At 39.4% G+C, this 24,535-nt stretch overlaps 2 protein-coding genes across 5 annotated transcripts; both read left to right on the plus strand.

Moving 5' to 3' along the window:
- The first annotated feature begins 847 nt into the window (after window positions 1-847).
- Window positions 848-10,632, plus strand: LOC148364512 (single-strand selective monofunctional uracil DNA glycosylase). Its single transcript, XM_088338642.1, has 2 exons — window positions 848-1,241; window positions 7,002-10,632. Exons 1-2 carry the CDS (start codon window positions 939-941, stop codon window positions 7,566-7,568), a joined length of 870 nt encoding a protein of 289 aa, XP_088194768.1. The 5' UTR covers window positions 848-938; the 3' UTR covers window positions 7,569-10,632.
- On the plus strand, window positions 7,555-22,921 carry LOC148364513 (calcium-binding and coiled-coil domain-containing protein 1-like). 4 transcript variants are annotated; one of them, XR_015850761.1, is made up of 9 exons: window positions 13,011-13,138; window positions 13,304-13,456; window positions 17,598-17,700; window positions 17,766-17,983; window positions 18,055-18,192; window positions 19,788-19,841; window positions 20,032-20,140; window positions 21,005-21,047; window positions 21,156-22,921. XR_015850761.1 is itself a non-coding variant. In XM_088338645.1 (7 exons), the coding sequence occupies exons 3-7, from the start codon at window positions 13,316-13,318 to the stop codon at window positions 19,947-19,949; spliced, it is 762 nt and encodes a 253-aa protein (XP_088194771.1). In that variant the 5' UTR covers window positions 7,555-7,571; window positions 12,871-12,949; window positions 13,304-13,315; the 3' UTR covers window positions 19,950-20,021. The 4 variants fall into 4 exon arrangements, 3 of the variants coding, with proteins under 3 accessions (XP_088194771.1, XP_088194770.1, XP_088194769.1); XM_088338645.1 differs by lacking the exons at window positions 13,011-13,138; window positions 20,032-20,140; window positions 21,005-21,047; window positions 21,156-22,921 and adding exons at window positions 7,555-7,571; window positions 12,871-12,949 and having other exon boundaries at window positions 19,788-20,021; XM_088338644.1 differs by lacking the exons at window positions 13,011-13,138; window positions 20,032-20,140; window positions 21,005-21,047; window positions 21,156-22,921 and adding exons at window positions 12,406-12,450; window positions 12,871-12,949 and having other exon boundaries at window positions 19,788-20,021.
- The last annotated feature ends 1,614 nt before the right edge of the window (window positions 22,922-24,535 follow it).

Here is a 24,535-nt window from a genome sequence, read left to right on the forward strand (position 1 = left end):
GTATTGAGAAAGTACAGCCTGGTGACACCCATCCCTCTCCAGGCCGTTGTTTTGGGTTGGGGTGGTTGTGTCTCCTCGTGACAAATATAGTACTGGTATCTATGGTTTACGGTAACAGCAGAAGACTATTAGACTAAGATACAGCACCTTCATCATCTGGTCGATGTTTTTCAGTGTAAAGCGTCATCCTATTTTACAGAAATAGCAAGATTCTAATTCACTCAGGAAAAACTTTCCTTCTGAAACTAAAACGACTTTGTATGAAATGTTGAGGGGATTGAAACTGTAAAATTTGGAGTATTTGACGTGAAAGGTCCTCAGTTTGAGATTGTGTAGAAACGTGTTGGCCCGGAGGTGGGTGGGCGCCACCATGGTTTACTTGCCCAAGACACACCACAGGAAATGGTGCCCCTACAACCCTATTGGTTAAGGAATCCAACCAACCATGCCTTGGAGAAATCCTCTTTGAGCGAGTTGAAAACATTGACTTTGGAAAAATGACATTGTTCTGGATCAAATTATTTTTAACGCAAAATGTGGGAGCAAAGGGATATTTCCTTATTTTTGACTATCACGTCTCAGTGGCAAAATTTTGGTGCAAAACTTTTTAATTTAGGGCAAATGTTCACCCTATTTAACTGATACTTTAGCACACATACGAAATCAGACACAGACAAGACTGGAAAATCGAGTAATGCACATTAACACAAAATTTTCCAGTTACTTTGCGATGGTTTACTAACTAACCTCTCTCATGGTACGTTCATTTTTGTACCACCCCTGATATATCCATGTCGTATACATTCCAGACCTAGAGATGGCAGCATTGCACCCGCATTCATTGTTTTTCCGTATAACAAGACGCAAACTGGGAAACAAAACATTCACTGCTACACAATAAGCTACAAATGCTATATCAATGCCATTAGGCCGTGACCATGTTAAATGGAAACCTTTTATCGCAGGGTGATGGAAACGAGCAGGACACAAAGGAACGTGCAGTATTTAAGTGGACTGCGGAGCCGAACGATAGCCCTGCGTGCAAGTTCTTGAAGCTGGAACTGGAGCTAAACGCGCACCTCCGTGGGCTCCGTTTCGGAGAACCTGTACGCTACGTGTACAACCCACTGGAGTATGCGTGGGAGACCCACGCGTGCTACGTGCAGAAGTACTGTCAGGCGGGACAGAGCATCTTGTTTTTAGGGATGAATCCTGGACCTTTTGGAATGGCCCAGACCGGGGTGAGCGATGGTCATTTACGAGCGATCGAACCTTCAAAAGCAAAATTATTATTGTTTTTATGAAATTATTAAAGTAATTGTAGTGCTTTGGAAGGTGACACGGCAGCTGAGTGCTTAGCGCGTTCGCGACACCGTTCTGAGGTCACGGGTTCAAATCCAACTACCATTCTCCCTGTGGAGTTCGCATGTTCTCCCCGTGCTTGCGTGGGTTTCCTCTGGGCAATCCGGTTTCCCCCCACATTCCAAAAACATGCATGCCAGGTTAATTGGCCGGTCCAAATGGTCCCTAGGTGTGAATGGGCGAGCGGATTGTCTGTCCCTGTGCCCTGCGACTGGCTTGCAACCAGTTCAGGGTGTCCCCTGCCCACTGCCCGAAGATGGCTGGGATGGGCCAGCACCCCCGCGACCCTACTGAGGACAAGCAGTGCAGATAATGGATGGATGGATATATTATCATATTTGAAAATATTCTAGTACTGGGGTGGGCAAACTACAACCCCCAGGCCACATACAGCCAATCAGCTTTTTAATCCAGCCCACAGAGCAAATCATGTAAAAATATCACGACAATATAGATAATAGTAAATAAATAAAGACCTACCCCCTAAATTTTATTTTATTTTTTTGGTGCCAGCTTGGTGTCCCCATATGTGTGTACTACTAAAATACTACTACGGAAATACTACATAAGTACTACAAAATTACTACAAAAATACATAGCGAATTTAGTGTGTAAAAACAAGGGGCCGATATATTATCCTGCTTTATTTCTAAAGAGAAAAATTACTACTACATAAATACTACTTCAGTACTATGACAAAAAATTACTACAGAAATTATACTACAAGTCAAGCCTTGTTTATTTGTTATTGCCCTTAATCACAGGAAGTCTCAAAGGTCTGTACAGACTATATAAAATTATTACAGGGAGTGCAGAATTATTAGGCAAGTTGTATTTTTGAGGATTAATTTTATTATTGAACAACAACCATGTTCTTAATGAACCCAAAAGTCTCATTAATATCAAAGCTGAATATTTTGGAAGTTGGAGTGGGGCTTTTTTAGTTTTAGCTATTTTAGGAGGATATCTGTGTGTGCAGGTGACTATTACTGTGCATAATTATTAGGCAACTTAACAAAAACAAATGTATACCCATTTCAATTATTTATTTTCATCAGGGAAACCAATATAACAGCTCAACATTCACAAATATACATTTCTGACATTCAAAAACAAAACAAAAACAAATCAGTGACCAATATAGCCACCTTTCTTTGCAAGGACACTCAAAAGCCTGCCATCCATGGATTCTGTCAGTGCTTTGATCTGTTCACGATCAACATTGCGTGCAGCAGCAACCACAGCGTCCCAGACACTGTTCAGAGAGGTGTACTGTTTTCCCTCCTTGTAAATCTCACTTTTGATGAGGGACCACAGGTTCTCTATGGGGTTCAGATCAGGTGAACAAGGAGGCCATGTCATTAGTTTTTCTTCTTTTAGACCCTTTCTTGCCAGCCACGCTGTGGAGTACTTGGATGCGTGTGATGGAGCGTTGTCCTGCATGAAAATCAGGTTTTTCTTAAAGGATGCGGACTTCTTCCTGTACCACTGCTTGAAGAAGGTGTCTTCCAGAAACTGGCAGTAGGACTGGGAGTTGAGCTTGAGTCCATCCTCAACCCGAAAAGGCCCCACAAGCTCATCTTTGATGATACCAGCCCATACCAGTACCCCACCTCCACCTTGCTGGCGTCTGAGGCGGACTGGAGCTCTCGGCCCTTTACCGATCCAGCCACGGGCCCATCCATCTGGCCCATCAAGACTCACTCTCATTTCATCAGTCCATAAAACCTTAGAAAAATCCGTCTTGAGATTTTTCTTGGCCCAGTCTTGACGTTTCAGCTTGTGTGTCTTGTTCAGTGGTGGTCGTTTTTCAGCCTTTCTTACCTTGGCCATGTCTCTGAGTATTGCACACCTTGTGCTTTTGGGCACTCCAGTGATGTTGCAGCTCTGAAATATGGCAAAACTGGTGGCAAGTGGCATCTTGGCAGCTGTACGCTTGACTTTTCTCAGTTCACGGGCAGTTATTTTGCGCCTTGGTTTTTCTACACGCTTCTTGCGACCCTGTTGACTATTTTGAATGTAACGCTTGATTGTTCAATGATCACGCTTCAGAAGCTTGGCAATTTTAAGAGTGCTGCATCCCTCTGCAAGATATCTCACTATTTTTGACTTTTCAGAGCCTGTCAAGCCCCTCTTCTGACCCATTTTGCCAAAGGAAAGGAAGTTGCCTAATAATTATGCACACCTGATATAGGGTGTTGATGTCATTAGACCACACCCCTTCTCATTACAGAGATGCACATCACCTGATATGCTTAATTGGTAGTAGGCTTTCGAGCCTATACAGCTTGGAGTAAGACAACATGCATAAAGAGGATGATGTGGTCAAAATACTCATTTGCCTAATAATTCTGCACTCCCTGTACACCATGCCCTGATCTAAAACCTACATTAGGCAAGGAAAAACTCAAAAACCTCTTAATGAGGAAATAAGGAAATATTGAGAAGGGGGCCACAAAAGGATGACCATGCTGCATTGGATTTTGGAAAGGCATCAACAGACAATACACAGACATCATCAACATGTAAAATAGGTGATAACAGAATGTCTGGTTGACAGCCTTCTGTGGTCATCACTTTGGATATTAGTATATTGATGATTTTTACTTAGTTTTATGTTTTTGTTCTGCAGTTTTGTTTTTATTTTCTTTTTTTTTATTTCAGTGTTTCCTCATTTGGCGCTCACTGGCAGGCAGAGCCCAAGGCATAAGTAAACTAAGCGGCTGCTTAAGGCCACTCGGAGAGTGGTTATCTTTTTTTGGTGCCAACATGGTCCCAATTGTCACTTTGTGTGTCTACTCAAAAATACTTCTACAGAAATACAACAAAAATACTACAAAATTAAATATCAAATATAGTGCTTAAAAACAGGGACCTCATATATTATTTTCCTTTCATTCTGAAAATAAAAATATAGCATAGAATAACTGCAAAAATAATACTACAGTAATACTATATTACAAAATACTACTACAGAATTATTTCATCCAAAATACTACAAAAAGATAACTACAGTAATATTACAAAAATACTTAAAAAATATGACAAAATGGCTACTATGGAAATACTAAAAAAAATCTACAAAATTTTCTGCTTTGGAAAAACAACAGTTACAATGAAATACTAAAAAATAAAAATACATAATAATATGATATTTAAAAAAACTACTAGAGAAATATGAGGACAAGAGGTTTACAACAAAAAATACTGCATACTACACCTATAGCAATACTACAAATATTCTCCTATGGAAATATCACAAAAATGCTAAAAAAATAAATGCAGTCACACTGAACTACAAAAATACTACAGATATACAACAAATATTCTTAAATGGAAATACTTCAAAATAGACCAGAGACAGTACAAAAATACTAAAAAAAATAACACTACAGTAATACTACAAAAACACTATCATCATAAAACCACTATAATACAAAAAATACGACAATAATACTGCAGAAGTACAACAAAAAAATCTACTTTTGAAATACAACAAAAGTACTTCAGAAATACTAAAAAAATACTACTATGGAAATACTACATAAACATTTCTTCAGAAAAATTGTACAAAAATGAAACTACAGTAACACTACAAAAAAAACTACTGAACTTCAATAAAAATCCGACTTCAGAAATACTAAAAAAAACCTAAAGTAATACTTCAAAACTAAATAACCAATGAAGTGCTTAAAACAGGTACCTAATATACTATTTTGCTCTAATTGTGGTTGTTTCAAAACCAATTTGATTCAATTACTCTATTTAAAAAAGTATAACATGTCACATGTGGCCCCTAACTCCAAATAGTTGCTCACCCCTGTAGTAGAACATGGAATGAGTTCTAGTAGGTATAGAAATTCTGAAGTCATAGGGGGTCCTCATGAAGTCTTGGGCTGGTCGTGCTGGTAGGGGTTTGAGTCAATGGCTGAAAATCCTTAGGCAGTCTGGTGCCATCCCTGTCAGTCTGGGTAAGCTTCCTTGGGTGCATTTCTTCACTTGATTAGTCTGTGCCTTGCCATAATAGTGTTTTATTTCTATAACTGTTTATTTTGCTTTCATTTCATTTCAACCATTTTTTGTAGTCCGTCTGTTAGGTCTTTTGAGTTGTTGGGGTTAAAAAATTTTTACTGTCTTATTGTACACTGAATGTTTTTATACAATCTATGGCCTGAAAAGTGCTTAAAAAATCCATGTGATTTGATTTGCAATGATAGGTCGATAGTTGGCGTCTGAGCTGCTGTTAAAGTTCTTTGCTTGTCTTTTTGTTTCCTTTTCGCAACAAGCAATTAACATGTTAACCACAAGAAGGCACTCAAAGAATACTCTAGAATTTTGTTTGTCAAATGAGGAAGATTTACCATATGCAGTATCATTTGATTGTAACTACCGTAAATTCCGGACTATAGAGCGCACCTTATTATAAGCCGCATTCACCACATTTCGGGAGGATAACCGATTTTGTACATACACAAGCCGCACCTGCATATTAGCCGCATGCGCCCACATTGAAAAAACGCAATACAAACACGAAATTAACCCATACCCGATACATTTCAAAAAACACAGCCGGCAATACGGACGGAAAATTATATCGGTACTTAAGATTTAATGCAGACCTGCAGAGTCCGGGTGCCTGTTGAAAGTAATCAAAGGAAAAAAGTGTATATTTCCAAAGGTAAGGGTGGGAAAAATATATATCCACTTTTGTCGGCCGCGTCCACAAACACGTCTCACCTTTACTCCACTTCCCGTCAGCCCGCATTTTCCCGCCCCTTCTTTCTCATTTGCTCGTGCAAAACATCAGAATAAGTTTCAAAAATAAATACATTACAAAAATATAAAGTTACAAATTCATATTATACATGGTTACACATATTTACAAAGAAAAACGGTACACCGAGAGAGTTTTCAAAGCTTTAATAATAATATAACTTTCATCCCAAACCGTGCCTGTGAAGGGTAGCAAAACGCTACTAGCAACACGCTCGCAACACAGTAAACAGCTCTGTTAAATAAACATACCATACTTGTAGTAAGCACGGTAAACCGTCTTCATCTTCCTCCTTATAACTGACGTCATCAAAGTCGTCTTCCTTCAGTATGGGAAGGAGACTTTGTCATACAGACGTCGTCCCACGCTCCCTTATTCAAAAATACATCAGCATCACGTTCGCAAAGTAAAGTTTACGTGTGGTAGCTCTGTTTCCTTCTATATCGGACTGCTCGATTGCATTTAGCTTGTAAGTTGCATCATGTGCCTTTCTTTTTGCAATTTGCATGATGAGAATATGTCTACGCTAATTTAATTTGTGCACAAGCTAAGAAGTTGCAGTCTAAATCTTACCTTTTGTACTCGAGCACCGCTGGCGGCCGTTAGAAAAATGACATAAATTGGCCGCATCACTGAATAAGCTGCAGGGTTGAAAGTTTGGGAAAAAAGTAGCGGCTTATAGTCCGGAATTTACGGTATGCATTTGGAATTTTATCCGCCGTATTTAAGGCGCATCGGATTATAAATCACACTTTCTGATTTCTGGCCAATTTGAGGCTTTTAGGTGTGCCCTATAGTCCGGAAACTACGGTAATTGATATACATAATTTAGCTTGGAGGAAAATAAAACACTCTCGCTTTCCAGGTTCCCTTCGGCGAAGTAAAGTCAGTAGTTGACTGGCTGCAGATCACCGGAACGGTCGGTCGCCCTGAAGACGAGCATCCCAAGCGCCGCATCAGCGGCCTGGCCTGCACTCAGAGCGAAGTGAGCGGTGCCCGTTTTTGGGGCTTCTTCCGGAAGGTGTGCGGCGAGCCTGCCGCATTCTTCCGCCATTGTTTTGTGCACAACCTTTGCCCTCTTATTTTCATGAGCAACAGCGGAAAAAACCTGACTCCCCCTGAGATCAAAGCCTGCGAACGGAATGAGCTCCTGCGCTTGTGCAACATCGCTCTGTGTCAGGTTGTGGAGGCCCTCGGAATTTCTATGGTGATCGCTGTGGGCAGGGTGGCGGAAGAGCGGGCACGCCGCACTCTTAGAACGGCCGGATCTGATGTCAGAGTGGAAGGAATCATGCATCCATCCCCTAGGAACCCTCTTGCCAATAAGGGTTGGGAGAAAGTGGCCAAAGCTAGGCTAGCAGAACTGGGTGTGCTTGATTTGATTAGCAACACCTCGGGGCCAGAATCCTCTCACACACAAGAGACTTTATAGAAGGTAAATAAATGCATCACTGCTCATTTTAGGTGATTATTATATATGCCGTATGTTACACACTATAAGGGGCACCATATTATAAGGTGAACTCCCAAAAAGAGTCTTGTCAATTTCATATGTAAGGCACACTGGACTATATGGCGCATAGAATGAAAACTACAGTAAGAGCTATGGTATTCATACACATACACCTTTTTCATGGCCAAATTCGGGCACTCTTTGAAGCAGGGGTCTCAAACTCAAGTTAGTGGCCGTTGAGGCTAGGATCCAGGTGAAGTTGAGCCAAATGGGGTTTTCCACAAAACGGCGCTGATTAAAACATTCCACTGTTCTTAAAATGGACAGTGTTTTATATGTGTCCTCAAAATGTCACTATAATGTGTAGTGCAACCAAAAATGAGTCTAAGGAAGACTACAAACTACTGAAAGTGAGCAAAAAGCACCCCTAGCATTTCTCAGAGAAAGACTAAAAGAACAGAGAAACATTTTTTTAAAAAGGAATAAAAAATGGGAAATAAGAAATGCAATTTTATCTTGTTATTTTTTTATTTCCCTCCCTTATTTTCACGAGTTTTACCTTTTTTCTTATTTCTTTTTTATTTTCTTTTTTCTTCTTTTTCTTTTTTTGCCCTTTCTCCCGTTTTGTAATTTCTTTTTCCTTTTCTTATTTATTTTCTTATATCTCTTCAGAAATAATAAGGCGCGTTTTGGTCACTTCGAGTCGCTGTACTTTGGCTTCTTCCATTGTCCTTTTAGCACTCGTTTTTGGTGCCACGACAATACAGCACTGGACAAAAATACACATTGTCCCTTTAACTTTCATATTAAGGTGGGGCCTCAAACTCACGTCCTGGGGGGCGCATTGGCCCCTAGGACACAAGTTTGAAACCCCTACCTTAAAGGGACCGTATGGGGATAGAGGGATAGTGCCTCCTAGTTGTACAAAAAAAACCTTCATTTAGTTAAATAAAACCATTGATTTAAGTAATAGGCAAAAACTACATGAACTATCATTCCAATGTTAGTTTTTTTATAGATTTATTTTCATAAATATTCATAGGTCAAGAGATCTGTATTTCTTTTACATAACGGAATCCATATCTAGTGTTTGCTGCCATGCTTGTCTGGCATCTTGCTGCTACGCTGTCTTCGTTTGGTACTGTTTTTTTTATCCCCAATAGACAATACAGTGTCATCTAGTGGTCAAATATTACACAGATTACTTTTAAAGGGGCAGTTTGTAATATTTAGTGTCTCTTAGTGGCACAAAAGACTTTAGTAAAAAAAAATAACATTGATTTCAATACTCGGCAAAAATACCTATAACTATCATCCCAAAATGTTAATTTGTATAAAAAAAATCATAGGTTGAGAAATATGTATTTCACAAAGTGGAATCCATACCTAAGGTTGCTGCAATGTTTGTCAACTTGCTGCTATGCTGTGCTCTGTGGCACTGGTTTTCGTTCGCATTAGACAATACAGTGCCATCTAGTGGTCAAATATTACACACTTTGGTTTTAAGGACTTTCAAAGCCAATTTTCCAATTTCTCGAGTGCCATTTAAAGAAAAATACTGGTGTGAATCATGTATTTTGCACATCCACAAATATATCTGAATTTGCATTTGAGATTTTCAATTGTGTGTGTGTGCATTTATCAGCACATATGATTTTGGGATTTTGAGTAGATTGTGAATATATTTGTGGAATTCAACTGTAAGCGTGTACATATTTTTGAGACGAATCTCTTCTCATATGGGTGTCTGGTCAAATGACGGGAATATGTAGCTTACATTTTTAGTTGCTGCAAGTTCTTCCCATTACAATTCACCACTGGGAAACGCTACCTCAGTTTTTTGCTTGACCCATAACAAATACCCATAATTGATATGTAATCCTCACACTTATACATGTTTTATAGTGTCCTGTTTAGGTATAGCATGCACCTGTACCTTTAGGCACGACGATGCCATACAAACAAATGCCAGCTGCCGTGACGAGAGAAGAAATGCAGTGGCAAAGCGAAGCCATCAGAGAGCATTATTGGCATAATTTTTAAGAAGACTTGTTGAGAAACATGGCAACAATTTCAAGCATTTACAAGCACTTAACCCAAAATTCAAGCAATTGAAAAGGGCAAGCATTTTCAAAGATTTCAAGCTGTATATACTAGTGCAATGATTGCTCAGTTGAAAAATGCTGCTGACCAAAGTTGCCGAACACAGGTTGCAGCGGTGACAGCGCCGAACCCTAACCACTAGACCACTAGTGATACAGATAATTTACGCAAAGGCATTCGATTTTTTTCTCATATCACACTATTGTTACTCACATTGCCAGAAATTAATGTTGGAAAATGGAGAAAAACACAAAGTTGTCCTAAAAAATATAACTGAACTCAAAAAAGCACAACAAGGGGCAAACAACTCTATCTGATGAATCAGATTTGGTGTTAAGTCAAGTCAAGTGTTAATTTATATCTTTTAGGACTGCTTTCCGTTTTATCTATTCTCTAACATTGATTTCTGGAACGTGAGTAAAATAATGTGATCATGAGATAAAGGCTAATTAATACCTTTTCATATGTCGTCTGTATCACTATTGATCTAGTGGTTAAGTGCACAAGCTCTCACTGACTTAGTTTAATTCCTGTTGCATACCATGTCATGTGATTTGGATCGGCGATGTCTTTTGATTGATTAATCTTTGCACAAATACAATAAATGACTGTAGAACCGTATGTGTTACTGCATGTAAAAATACTGTATACATTTCAAATCTTATCAACCACACTGGCCAATTTGGGGGCTTTGGAATCGAAAGTTGGCGTTTCAGCTGAAATCTTAGTCCAGAAAATACAGTAAATTGTACACTTTAATTTTGTTCCTGCAATTACTATTCACATTTTATTGTTTTACAATGATTTTTGGGGGATTTTTGGTTTGTGTGTCTTATGTGCTATTTACAATTTTAATTGAAAAGGTCAAACAAATAATTTAACCTTGTCGTAACTCATGTCAATAACAATAAAGTATGAGTACTACTCAGCTTGACTATTATGGACTGTTTCTTCATTGGAAAAAGGGGGAAGAATAAATATAATATGAGACCTTTTCCTAGAACGTGAACAAGTGTCGTAAATAACCTCACCACTATTACTGGGAAGCTTCTGCTACTGCCAAGAAATAAAAGAAGTCAGTAAACAACTCAGGCAGTGGATTAAGTGTCTGTGAACAGCGTTATTTTGTTTTGATCGATAGTCAACTACGTTTCCCAGAATCCCTTAGCGCAGGGGTTGGACACCTAGGGCTCACGAGCCATGTATGGCTCTTTTTTTGACTAGATAAGGCTCAGGAAAAAAAAATAGGTTTACAAAGGTGACGACGGCTTCTTTTGTGGGGACTCGGTCACAATAATTTATTATTTTAAGGTATTTTTTTCAACGAGGTAATAGAGATACACATATATGTTTGTTCCACACAAAACCCCCTTTAGGTATGACTTTTTGCCAAGAAATAGAAGACGCAGAGGCAGCAGATATGGTGCCTGTAATAGTCATGAGTCACTTCTGAACGAAACAACCCTAGGGACCGGCTCTTTGAAGTGACCAACGGGAGCCGATTTCCGACCGATTGGGAGCCGCTCTCCTTCGAGACACTTATTTTTCTATCTATCTATCGATCGATCGATCTATTCATCCATCTATCTATCTATTCACCTACCTACCTACCTACCTAACTACCTACCTAACTACCTCCCTCCCTCCCTCCCTACCTTTCACAGGTTTACCCCTGCTGCATCATACAGGTGCCCTGCCCATCCCTTAGAATGCGTCCAAACATCCCACTATCCTTTTACAACACCTCTCCACCCATTCCTATCACCAACCAAAATATTTTTAGTCTTTTATTTTTTCACATCTTTTGCTTTTTTTATTGAAGGCGTAAATGATTGGTCACTATGCGTGGTGTCTTCTCTGTGCATAGAATGGCAGCCACTCCAGCAGCTCCCGTGTTATTTTCGATTGTTCTCAGTTATTTTCGATTGTTCTCAGCTTAGGGATGCTGCTGGAAAAGTGAATTTCCCTTCGGGGATGAATAAAGTATCTATCTATCTATCTATCTATCTATCTATCTATCTATCTATCTATCTATCTATCTATCTATCTATCTATCTATCTATCTATCTATCTATCTATCTATCTATCTATCTATCTATCTATCTATCTATCTATCTATCTATCTATCTATCTATCTATCTATCTATCTATCTATCTATCTATCTATCTATCTATCTATCTATCTATCTATCTATCTATCTAGAAGAGAGAGAGAGAGAGAGCGAGGGAGGGAGAGAGAGAGTGTGTGCAATACGGAGGCCAAAAGGAAAGTCGTTTAAAAAAAGAGTCAAATTTGGAAAATGAGGAAAATTTGGACTTATTTGAATGCTAATCACAATTTTCAATGTATGTGTATGTATGTATATGTATGTGCATGTTTTCAGGTTTCAGGAGTTTTGTGTTTTTTGGTCTAATTTGTTTAAAAGTTGAATTGTAAATAATTAAAAAATGATATATTTTATAGTGTACTTATAACATTGACAAGTTGACAATATGTATTTTTTCAAGGGATTGTGTTGCTTGACTTTTAAGTGTCTTAGTATAAAAGGCGTACAGTTTAAATGAGTTCAAAATTCACTGTAGAGTGAAAAAGATTGATAGTAGAGTAATACATTTTTGGGGACTAGTAATTAATTCATTTTTGCCTACAGCTAAATTGTGTAATATCTGATCACTAGATGGCACTGTTGTCTAATGCAAACGAAAACTAGCACCACAGCAAGCCGAAAGACGCCTGACAAACATGGCGGACTTCTAGGTATGGATCCCACAATGTCAAAGAAATACACATTTATTGACATATGTTTTTAATACCATTGGTATGATAATTCATATATATTTAAATACTCCACAAATCAATCTTTTCTTTTACTGAATGAAAGTTTTTTGTACCACTAGGAGGCACCATGTTTTACAAACTGTCACGTCAAGTCAAGTCAAATTTATTTATATAGCCCTTAATCACAAAAATGTCTCAAAGGACTGCACAGGATTAAAATGACACAATTACCTGATCTTTAACGTCACACTATTGTTGGTATTATGTAGATTAAATTAACAAAAGAATGAGAAGAGGCTATAGCTGGAATTCCAATTACAGTACTTGTCTGTGATCGGTTGATCGTGTCAACTACATTTCCCAAAATCCTCTTGTGTGACGACTGGCCATCCTTTGAAGGGACTTGATCATCTCATGGCATTTTGACAAAGGAAGCACGTCTGTGAAGTCTCTTGTAACTACAACTTATTATTTTGAGGTAAGTCTTTTAACGAAATAATATAAAAATACGTATGCACATATTCTTACAAAAACATCATTTTTTCAGATATGACACTTTTTTTTTTACAAAACTTAAATGCTTTGGAACAACATTGTCCCTTTCTAGCTCTTGCTAACTAGACTACGTTCGAAATTAGGCGATAATATTATGTTCTATTTACACGCGGTATGTATAAGTACAATTTGTACATTATTTAGTCGTATTCAAGTTCTATTTATTGCTCTCTATCTAAACAACAAGTACGCTGCGACTTTGAGACGAGGCCTTTTGGAGTTGCCCAACAACGTTTCTCTTACATGACCTTCTGTTCAGCCGTCTTTCTCCATTCAGGTCATTCTGGTCATGGAGAAACCAAACCCAGAGTCCAGAGTTGTGTTTCGAAATGTGGGACAACATTACTTCCCCCAAATCCGAGTCGACTGTCACTACAGCGTGACTTCGTCTCATCACTGGAGCAGCAGCGACTGGATTGGCATCTTCAAGGTGTTGTTATGGCGACGAGGGCTTTGAAAAACATGCTGCCATTTTAAAACGACTTCAAACGACATCAAAGTTTAACTCAATTTTATGTTATGGAATAGCAGAGATTGTTGGAACTTGGGCTGCAACCAAGGACTATTTTAATAGTCGACTAATCACGACTACTGAAATAATTAGTCCAATATTCGGATAATTCGTTTTTAAAGGGAACATGAAGTTGTTCTAATGATATGGCAAATGATAATAAACAGGAAAAAAATAGTACAATGAAAAACACATCTTTTATTGAGCATTATGTGGATTCATACCCAAAAATAAATAACTCTAAAACCAATTTGGCACAGTGTGTGGTCAGTAGGGACGTAAATGAATAAACAAACCTCTCTCCAATGCAAATAAACTACTTTAAAAACCAAGTAAAAAATTTTCATCCCTGTTAACCAGGAACATGCTTATTCCGCAGAAGTAAAACAGTAAAGCAAACAAATATGTGCATTTTGTGAAGTACGTTCAGTGGTTAACTGGAAATTCTATAACAAGCGAACTTACCAATTCTCAACTGTTTGAAATTAAACAGTTTTAACAACTGACATTTGCTGTTTTTGGTGTTTTAACATAACATTTGTTTTTTGGACTGCATGCATTTAATATACAAATCCATTTGTCAGGTGCAGTCTGGCATAACTTCTAGATCTCTTTTATAGCAAAATCTAAGCATTTAAAATGAACAATGCATGTTATCAACACTGTGTTGGCCTGAATGCTATTAGAATATAATGGAGGCGAGTCAGACTCTCTTTTGTTCAACTAAACAATGTGCTCTTTAAATGTTTCTGCATCACTGCCATGACAGCCAAGGTCAAGTCAAGTAATGTTTATTGGTATAGCCCTTGATCACAAAGAGTCTCAAAGGGCTGCACAGACCACAGATAAAATAGTATTATTACACCATGCCCTGATCTATGTAAACAGTGAATGAATGAAAATTTTATTTCGAACATAAAAATAAAAACAGGACAAAAACAATGAGTCAACAACGAAATAATGTCCCACAAAATGTTCGAAGGGACGTAGGGACGTAAATGCATAAACAACACAGGGTAGGATATCGGGATCATACCAATATTTTATTCATGCAGTCCAATTTATTGAAACTGGATGATTTAATAAAATTTTTCACTTCACAACTGTTATTTAAAGTCAACAAAAACATAGTGCCAGAAAACATACAAAGATTATTCACTCGGAAAGAGGGAAATTATAACTTGAGGGGCTGTGGTGAATTCAAAATCCCAAAGGTGAGAACCACCAGGAGAAGTATGTGTGTGTCTGTGTGTGGAGTCAGACTTTGGAATAATTTGCAAAATGAAATCAAACAATGTCCAAATATCCATGTGTTCAAATTTAAATACAAAAAAGCATTACTGGCGAAATACAGAGATGAAGAAAATGGGATATGAGGGAGACTGGAAATACTGCACTTCAAACCATGGCTAACTTGTTGTTATTGTGCTATTATCACATCAGAACTGTTATAAATATTGTGTTTATTTTTATTGATATTATCACTGGTGCCGCAGTGACATTATGCGCATTATGACGTTGAGGGATGGGTATTGCGAAGATTAGTGTATAAAATATGTGATTATTGTAACTTATAATTATTGATATCTGACCTATGTAATAAGTATATCCATGAGATTTTGTTGTATTGTACACAAGAGGGAGCTATCTATAAAATGTATTTAATAGGGAAGATAAAGGGGTAGGAAAAATAAGCATCTGCTTCTGACTACCCCTTTTCGAACATTTTGTGGGACATTATTTCGTTGTTGACTCATTGTTTTTGTCCTGTTTTTATTTTTATGTTCGAAATAAAATTTTCATTCATTCATCTAAAACCTACATGAGGGCAAGGAAGAACTCATAAACCTCAGCATGAGTATGAACCTTGCCAGTAGTCTTTTATTCACTGTATCATGGCTAAAATGTTCCTGAACTTTAGAAGTTTTGTCAACTTAGTGTTGACGGTGTAATTTCTGTATGTTACTGCTCAAAACAGAGACACTATTGCGCATGAACGAGTCTCAGCAGAGATTATATTTATGTAGAGATGCCTTACTCTGTTGGTAAAATGTGTCTGGCGACAATAGTCGAAATGATCATTTATTGTCAAATAGGTCTGGGCAATAAAACTAATAATAATTATTGTGATATAATTTTAAAAAATTAAATAAAAAATCGATAATTTGAACCGTACCTGAAAATGGGAGCGCTAATGCAATGAGAACAAGTTCCAGACCAACATTCAGGAAACGAACCCAGCCAATCATTTTGCAGGAATAGTGGATGTGCGCTCAAACTAAGTCAAAGTGTAAGGACTACAGTCAGATGAGCAATAAAGAGACGAAGAATAACACCCAGCATACCCGCTCAAAGCATGCTGAATGAGTCATAAACAGGAGAGGCCCCCAATAATCAGTTTTTTAAATGTATTTTGGCTACTTACGAGTTTGATTAAAAACAAAATGACAACAAGAGAGCGGCAACGTGCACTGCAAACTTCAATCGATCCGTTTTCTGTGCCGTTTATCCTTAATATGGTCGCGAAGGTGCTGGAGCCCATCCCAGCTATCTTCTGGAATGGGCAAGGGGACACCCTGAACTGGTTACCAGCCAGTCGCAGGGCACACAGAGACAGACAACTCACTCGCTCATTCACACCTAGGGACAATTTGGACCGGCCAATTTACCTGACATGCATGTTTTTGGAATGTGGGAGGAAACCGGAGTGCCCGGAGTAAACCCACAAAGGCACAGGGAGAACATTCAAACTCCACAAGGGGACACGACAAACTTCTAACATTTAAAACAGTATCACCCGCTACAATACGCTGAAGGAAAAACAATTGCTAGCAAGAGTGCTAGTGAGTGTTGAGCTCCAAACCAACAAATGGCTAGCTAGCAAGGCACTACCTGTGTATCCCTGCTAGCAGCTTCCCCTCTGAGAGTGTATTCAGTACAGGTGGGAACATTGCGACCTGTCACAGAGCAGGATTGAAGCCTGATACTTTGAACAGGCTAATTTATTTGGCCTGTAACTTTTAAAGTGATGACTGTTTTGTGTTTATTTGTAACATTTTAATTGAGCCTTTAACTTTGTTTATTGTGTTAACATTGTCAGACTTCATGCAAAGTAGGTTTTAACTTGTTGCTCAGCGTAAATAAAACTAGTTTGTGTATAAATGGTTAATTTTGTTGGTATTGCAGTTGTACCTCAGATTTGCTGCAACGTGCTGCGTTTTGATTACCTTATTTTGTTAACTGTTTATCACCATGCATTTTTGCTACAACATTAAAGATTGGTAAAAGCAGCATCTGGTTTTGTCAACTTTCAAAATTAGACTTACAATGTGAATGAGAAAAGTAGGTTATAATTATTGTGATAATTATCTATCTCGACTGATACATGTTTTATTGTAATACCAATTTTTGTCATATCAACCAGGCCTATTGTCAACTATTTCTCAATTTTTTTTTTTGTCGAGAAGGTCGAGTAATTGTTGCAGCCCTAATTGGCTTGAATTTTGAAACAATTTAATACTGGCATGCTCATTGTGTGAATTACGATCTACCATCTATTGTGCTCTACCAATTTGTTTGACGTTAACCCTGTAAGAACCAGCGTTGTAAAATTACAACCTTTTTATTTTTTACAAAAAAGTGGTAGAAATTTTCGGTTGGTAACTTTCTTCTTATTAGGATAATCAATGGGGGCTATTGTTCAGATTCTCAATTGTTCTGGGTGGGAAATTTGTATCGAAGCCTGGCCTAATCTGGCAAACTTTGGCTGAGTAACAACACTTACCTTGGATCGATTCATCATATTAAATCGAAACCAATTGTATTTATTGCGCTTTACAGACATACTAATTGCAACTCAAAGAGCTAATTAAAACCATTCCATTTAAGCAAGTATTATAATGTTATCATAAAACTTCACAAATGTTGTTTTTCTAAAATTAATTCATCCAGGTTATCAATCGCATTAACAGTGGATTTATTTTGTTTTTTGATATTCTGTATTTGTATTGCCACTGCATTAGGTTTATTCTTTAACTGTGCCAGTGGTCTTTCTCCACAGGTGGGATGGTCATCACTGAGGGAGTATCACACCTATTCATGGTCGCTTGTCCCTGAAGGCTACACCGAAGGAACCGTCGTCGACCACTGCGCCATTTTTCACGGTAAACAACAAACAATGCTTTTTGTAAAAGCGAATCATAAGGAAAGGTTCTGTTATTTTTGCCAGCTTTCTACCTCCCTCGCCCAAGCACAACTGAGTATCAGTTTGTCTACGTCAGCAAGACGGGGAAAGTTTGCGCCCAAAGCACACCGTTTACTTTCTTCACTCCCGCACCGCTTGATGAGCTGGAGACTCTGAGAGAGGAAATAAATGACGAAGAAGGAGGAATAGCTGGCGATGACGAGGAGCTGCTCCTGGTGGTTCCCAAATTTCAGCTGCTGCAGGTGGAAAAATAAGCGCACCACCGTCAACTTATTTGCGACTCTTGAATTTTACTTGAGTTTGTCGATCACAGACGGAACTGGACAAGTGCTTGAGGGAGAAAACGGAGCTGCAGCATGCTTTGCAGGAGGCCAAACAGGAAATAGAGGAGGTGAAGATAAGCCACGCAAAAGAAAAAGAGGAATGGGAGAGCACCATGAACGATTTCGAGGTAGAGGTTTTTTACCATTTTCGTTAGAAGATGACACACACGTGTGACGCCTTAAAGATGGTGGAAGGAGATCGCAAAGTCAGACTAATGAATATTATTCATTTGCACAAATTGATTAGTACTTATGTGTCACTTTCCAGGATGTGAAAAAAAATCAGCGGAATCTCAACTCCAAACTGAGTGAACTGGCAGCCGAAAATTCGCGAGGCTTTTAACTAAGACAAGAAAGTTTGATCACATTACCCCGATTTTAGCTATAATGCATTGGCTCCCTCTTAGCTTAAGATGTGATTTTCAAGGTTCTGTTGGTAATTTACAAAATCATGCATGGACTTGTTCCTTCATATCTTTCAGATTTAATTTCCCCCTATGTTCGCTGGTCTACCAGTGATCCCAAGAGCCAAGAACAGATCCGCAGGTTCGAGAGCGCTCTCTATCCGGGCCCCTGTGCTGTGGAATGCTCTTCCCCCTGAGATTTGATCTGCAACCTCAGTGGAAATGTTTAAATCTAAGCTTGAAACACACTTCTACTCTATAGCATATGAATAACCTAATTTTATGTTGATAATATATTAAAATAATATTATTTGCCCTCATGTAGGTTTTAGATGAGGGGATGGTGTCATAATAGTCTGTAGTTTGCAATAGTCTTTGATCTGGTGCTATGGAATGCCCTGCCTCCGGAGATAATAATAATAATAATAATAATGATAATTTCCTTGTATTGTCATTCTGTGTAACAATGTACACAGAACGAAATGTCGATTGCACCTGACCCGTTGTAGCGAGCCGATGCAGCCGCAGCCAACAGAGGGCGCCGCCGACCACTTTTTAAGTCTTAGGAATGACTCGGCCGGGGCGCGAACCACCGACCTCCCAGTCTCAAAGCGGGCGCCTTACCATCTAGGCTACTGAGATCTGCAACCTCAATGGAAGTTTTTAAATCAAGGCTTAAGACACACTTCTATTTCTGTATTGTCCTGTCTTTTTCCGACTGTGGTGATACGAAGGAGAAGGAAAATTTGAGATGAGTCAGCGGACCAGCGTTTGACCTGAAGCATGTCAACGCCTGCATGGACCAGCTGGCAGAGATGGGAAGCTGCGTCGTGGCCGTCATAGACTTTCTGGACTAGTTTACAGGCTGGGGGCGTTGCTGCTGTCATGCACTTTTCGGACAAATTTTCAACATGACACCTAGTGTTTACTATGTTTGTGTACTGTAATGCTAAATGTCATTCACCCTGGTCATCCTTAAAGGAGGATTACCACTTGTGAGGTCCCTTCTCGAGGTTTCTTTTTCCTCACGCTGAGGTTTTGAGTTGTTCCTTGCCCGCATGTTGGTTTAAGATCAGGTAACTGTATCATTGTAATCCTGTGCAGTCCTTTGATACTCTTTGTGATTAAGGGCTATACAAATAAACATGACTTGACTTATTCCTACCGCTCACCCAATCAAACTCTTATTTTATCTCCGAGCCATATGTAATCCAGAGAAGAGCGATATATGTTTCGCGAGCCACAGGTTCCTGACCCCTGCCCTAGACATTACGTCAGATGCCATTTTTGTTCTTTTCTGTTTCTCTTTCCCCTTTTAGGTGGAAAACGAGTACCTGCAGGCGGGGTTGCGTGAGCTGAGGTCTCGCTTTGAGGTGAGCGAGCGCACCGCACAGAGAGTCTGCAGCGAGCTGAGGGAGCATATCACAAGCCAAACTCAGAACGAGCTGAAAGACAGCCTCACAAAAATTGTCGAGCTGTAAATCGTGATATAACAAGGGGTTTACTGTACACTTTACATCTTCTTGGAGACCTACACATTGGTATGTGCTTCCACCTTCCCAGGCTGACCAACAGAAAATCAAAAATCTGACGAATGAGTTGCAGGGGACGAAAGCGCTTCTGCAAAGTAATGGTACCGGCCTGCGGTCCTGGGATTGAGAATATTGAGAGAGTGAGACTACACACACGCACACTCAAATTTTGAAAATAAGTTTTTCGTCATATCAAACAAGATTGTCTTCTCTAATCCTTCGTCTATTGTGGTTAAATTGAACCAGAAACCCCACTTCAAAAATCTGCAGAGTAGGCATTTATTTTTACGTGCCACCTGCAGACTGGGGATAATGGATCGTGGCCACAAACATGCCATTCATTTTAGGCCAAAAAACACTAAAAAATAGCTGCCCTACTTGACGCAAATTTACTCTTTAGCCCCTAATAACAGCAATAGTTAACCGGGAATGATGAATTTTGGGCAAAATATTTCAGGCTTCAGCGATCAGACCCCCCCAACCATGACCCCAGCTATCATTAGCATTAGCCTTCTGTGGACAATGGATCCCGACATTACATTTAATGTCAGGCTGGCTGGAACGGCATGACTTGTGAAGAAAGTGCCTTTATTGGTCTCTGCTTGCAGCTACATTGAATTTGGGATAATAAATTGCAGCTGCACGAGTGCAGTTCTTTTATGGCTGGAAATAACCGCAAAAAAGAGCTGCCAGGCCCGACAAAAGTGCTTGTCTTTGCTGCAATATGTATCCGGGGATAATGGATTGCTGCTGCATGGGTACAGTTCACTTTGGGTGGACGGCACGGTAAAAAAAAGAGCTGCCAGCCTGCCAAAAATGCGCTCTACTAGTCCCCGCTAGCATTAATATGGGGATAATGGATCTCGGAATAATGAATAATCACACTATTGGGTTACTCATTTCTTGCGATAAGCATTTGCACGTGATGTGGCTGCTCTAATTTGAAATGATTTATTGACCACAAACAATTTCTCAAACGTTCATTGAAACTGTTTCCTCTGCAGAGAACTGACGATCCCCTTCATGTGGTGATGCCAGGAACTACAGGTGTGTTGGGTTGTGTCATTGGGCTTTGATACATAACTGTTTTGAAGGACTGATGCCGATTTTTTTTACATTTGAAGAAGTGAATTTTTTGCCTTTTTGCCGTTTCAGGTGTTAAAAAGGTGAAAGGGGTGTGGAGAAAATATGTTCCAGTACACTGTACAAGCCAACACAATATGTACACATATACTGTACACTGTGTTTCCGTCATCTGGAAGAGATACCACACGCATGCACCTTGGGGGTTTTGCGAAAAAACCCAAAGGATTAAGCTAAGGGATTAAGCTTGGACATGTTTGTTATATTGGCTGAACCTAGTCTAAAGTTGGTTGCATCTTAATTTAATTAAGTATGCTTGTCAAATGACTACAATCTGTGTATTATTACTGTTTTTAAGATTCTACAAAGGGACCCAAAAATTCCCATTTATCTGTTCCCTTGTTAGAGAGACGTTTGCTCTTTATTTGGGATCAATCGAATACCTCCCCTTCTCCCAAAAAACAAAAGAAAACTAAAACTAGAATTGTTTTTGTCATTGATTCATTGTTCACAATGAGACTTTGCCCTCCAGGGCAAACATGTAATAAAAACCTTAAAGAGAAAAATAAGGATGAATAGACAAAGATTTTTATAATTGCATTCGCTGGGAATCAAACCTGAGCCTCCCGCATAGCAGGCAAAAATATTTCCCTTAGCCACGTGATTCCAAGATGAATTTGCGGAGTCTATTTGGAATACAGATGAACTTGCGTTTATTCCAAAGGTGAGAAAGTTTTGGTCATAATTAGAAACAGCACTGGTAGCACATGGGTCTGTGTTCGATCACCAGTCAAGGCAGTACAAATTCTAGTTGTAGGGTTTTTGTTTGGGCAACCGAAACCCTAACCCTAGCTCCAACCAAAACCCTAATCCGAGAATTTGTACTGCCTCCACTGGAGTTAGAAGCATCAACCCTGTCGTTATAATTTCAGAAATCTTACCTTTTGAGCTACCAGTGCTGTTACAAATGCCAATCACAACTCTAACACTAGTTACAGCCCAAACCCTAACTCATCCTAAATCCTAACCCTCCAACACTTAGCGACTAACCATGGCTTTCAACCCTAGTTACAGCAAAAAAACCCTAACTCCAACTAAAACCCAATCCTTTGCTACAACCAAAACCTCACCTCAACCAACACCCTAGACCCAAAATTTGTACCTGCTTGACTGGAGACTGACCTCAGAACCCTGAGAGTGTAACACAGGCACCCTCCAGTTGAGCTTCCAGTACTCTTTCAAATATGGACCAAAACGCTTAACCCTAGTTCCAACCGAAAACCCTAACATTTGCCCCAATACCAGGAACCGTACCCTAAGATAGACGCCGGGAATTTAACCCACAATGCTCTGTACAGAAATTGGGCAGCTAACCAGTAGAGACTGCTTGAAAACCTAACCCCAGCTTCAATCTAAACGCTAACCTTAGTTACAGCCAAAACCCTAACCCTAACTCCAACACTAACCGACTAACCATGTGTTCACCTCTAGTAAGAACCTTAGCACCAACTAAACCCTAATTTACCCCAAAATTGTATTGCCTTGACTAGGAATTAAACCTGGTAACAGCTCACCAAAATCAACTGAGCACAAACTCACTTTAACACTGGTCGCCAGTGAAAGTTTTCTCCTCGGATCTACATGATTCACGTAGGTCACCCATTTTGACCTCAACATTTTGCTGAAAGGAGACATTTTTATGGGAGTCTTATTAAATCTTGATTCACTTCGTTGTTAGATTAGATCCAAGTTTTGTGTTGCTGGACTGTCGACCTACGATTCGCCAATAGATGGTCTGTTATAGAATGCTCTGTTATACTAATAAATGGTATGGTTGATTGCTTGGTTGGTTGGTTGGTTTGATCCCTTAACCGCTACGGTCATAGGGGCACCATTTCCTGCCGTGTGTCACGTTTCATTGTCAGGATTCCAGTATGAAATTGTACTCTCCTATTGGAAATCTTAGAAGCCCTTTATATAAATGGCTTTATATTTAGGCGACCTTCTTTTAAACAGTAGTCAAATAACCTAACATGAAAATTAGAGCGTGAGGATGACGACAGCCGTTAGCTGCCAGTCTGTTTGTATCACGTGATCCCAATACTCACAAGTTTATTTCGTTCTGGAAGTAGCTTTGTAACATGAAACATGTTTTGTATCAGGCAGCGCAGTGGTTAGTGCATGTGCGGCACAGTTCTGAGGTCATGAGATCGAACCTTCCTGAGTGGAGTTTGCATGTTCTCTCCGTGCTTGGGTGGGTTTCCTTCGGGCACTCCGGTTTCCTTCCACATTCCAAAAACATGCATGTCAGGTTAATTGGCCGGTCCAAATTGTCCCTAGGTGTGAATAAGTGAGCGAATTGTCTGTCCCTATGTGCCCTGCGACTGGCTGGCAACCGGTTCAGGGTGTCTGTTGCCCACTGCCCAAAGATAGCTGGGATGGGCTCCAGCACCCCTGCCACCCTACTGAGGATAAGCGGCACAGATAATGGATGGATGTTTTGTATGAAAAATAATTTGACGATGCGTCTGGGGCACTTGTAACGTTGATCAGAGGTATCTGGAACGATTGGTAGGGGTGAGGTCCGTCCATTTTCCTCAGCCACCCAAACTAATTCGGAGAAGTGTTTGAAGTGGATAAAGGCATGCTGTCGCCCTCACGTTCAACTCAGCGTGAAGGTGATTGATGGAACGGGAACAAAAATATTTGTTCTACAGGGAGTCTTTTATTTTTATTAAATTGAAGTTTACGCTGCTGTTGGCTCGGTTCCAACACAGCACCTTATCAGCCACACAGCATGACGTGTAGCCCCTCCCTTCCACCTTAATTTGGTACACCATGTTATACAAACCTGGACATGCCGTGAAAAATTCCGGAATGGGTTTGTTCTGTCCTAGGTTATTAACTTATAAAGTTATCTGCAAAGACAGCCTAAAAAAAACATATGCGCCAAGAAATATGAGCAAGGTGACATATCCAAAACTCATTAAGGTATTAAAGAAGGAAAAACTATAGTGTACATATGCTGCTTTACATTTGCAGTAAGAGTCCATCAGAGCTGACAAATCGGAACCAATTTCTTTGTAAATTTGGTACGGGGCTGACGACTTCCTCATAGATCGTCAACATTACAAGGTTATTAGCGTCTTCGGACACCTCGATGCCATGAATATAACTCTGTATATAATAATTGGGACCCATTTCTACTGACTTAACATACGATTGCATAATAAGGATTGATGCGGCTATGCTATCAGGAATAGCGACTAAATAGGTTCCTTGCCGTTGTTTCGGCCGCCCTGTTTGCTCCGCTTGTCATACATACATGGATACCATACCTATGCTGTGCGTGGCTTAGTGCGCTCTGTCAAATCTATTACCTGATGCTTTTCGAAAAAATGCTTTAAATGCTAAAATAAATCTGTGTGGACGCGAAAAACTTTTTTTTTAAT

The sequence above is a fragment of the Urocampus carinirostris genome, chromosome 6, assembly GCF_059441175.1.
Source record: "Urocampus carinirostris isolate Australia breed hairy pipefish chromosome 6, RoL_Ucar_1.0, whole genome shotgun sequence".
In the NCBI taxonomy this organism is placed as follows: domain Eukaryota; kingdom Metazoa; phylum Chordata; class Actinopteri; order Syngnathiformes; family Syngnathidae; genus Urocampus; species Urocampus carinirostris.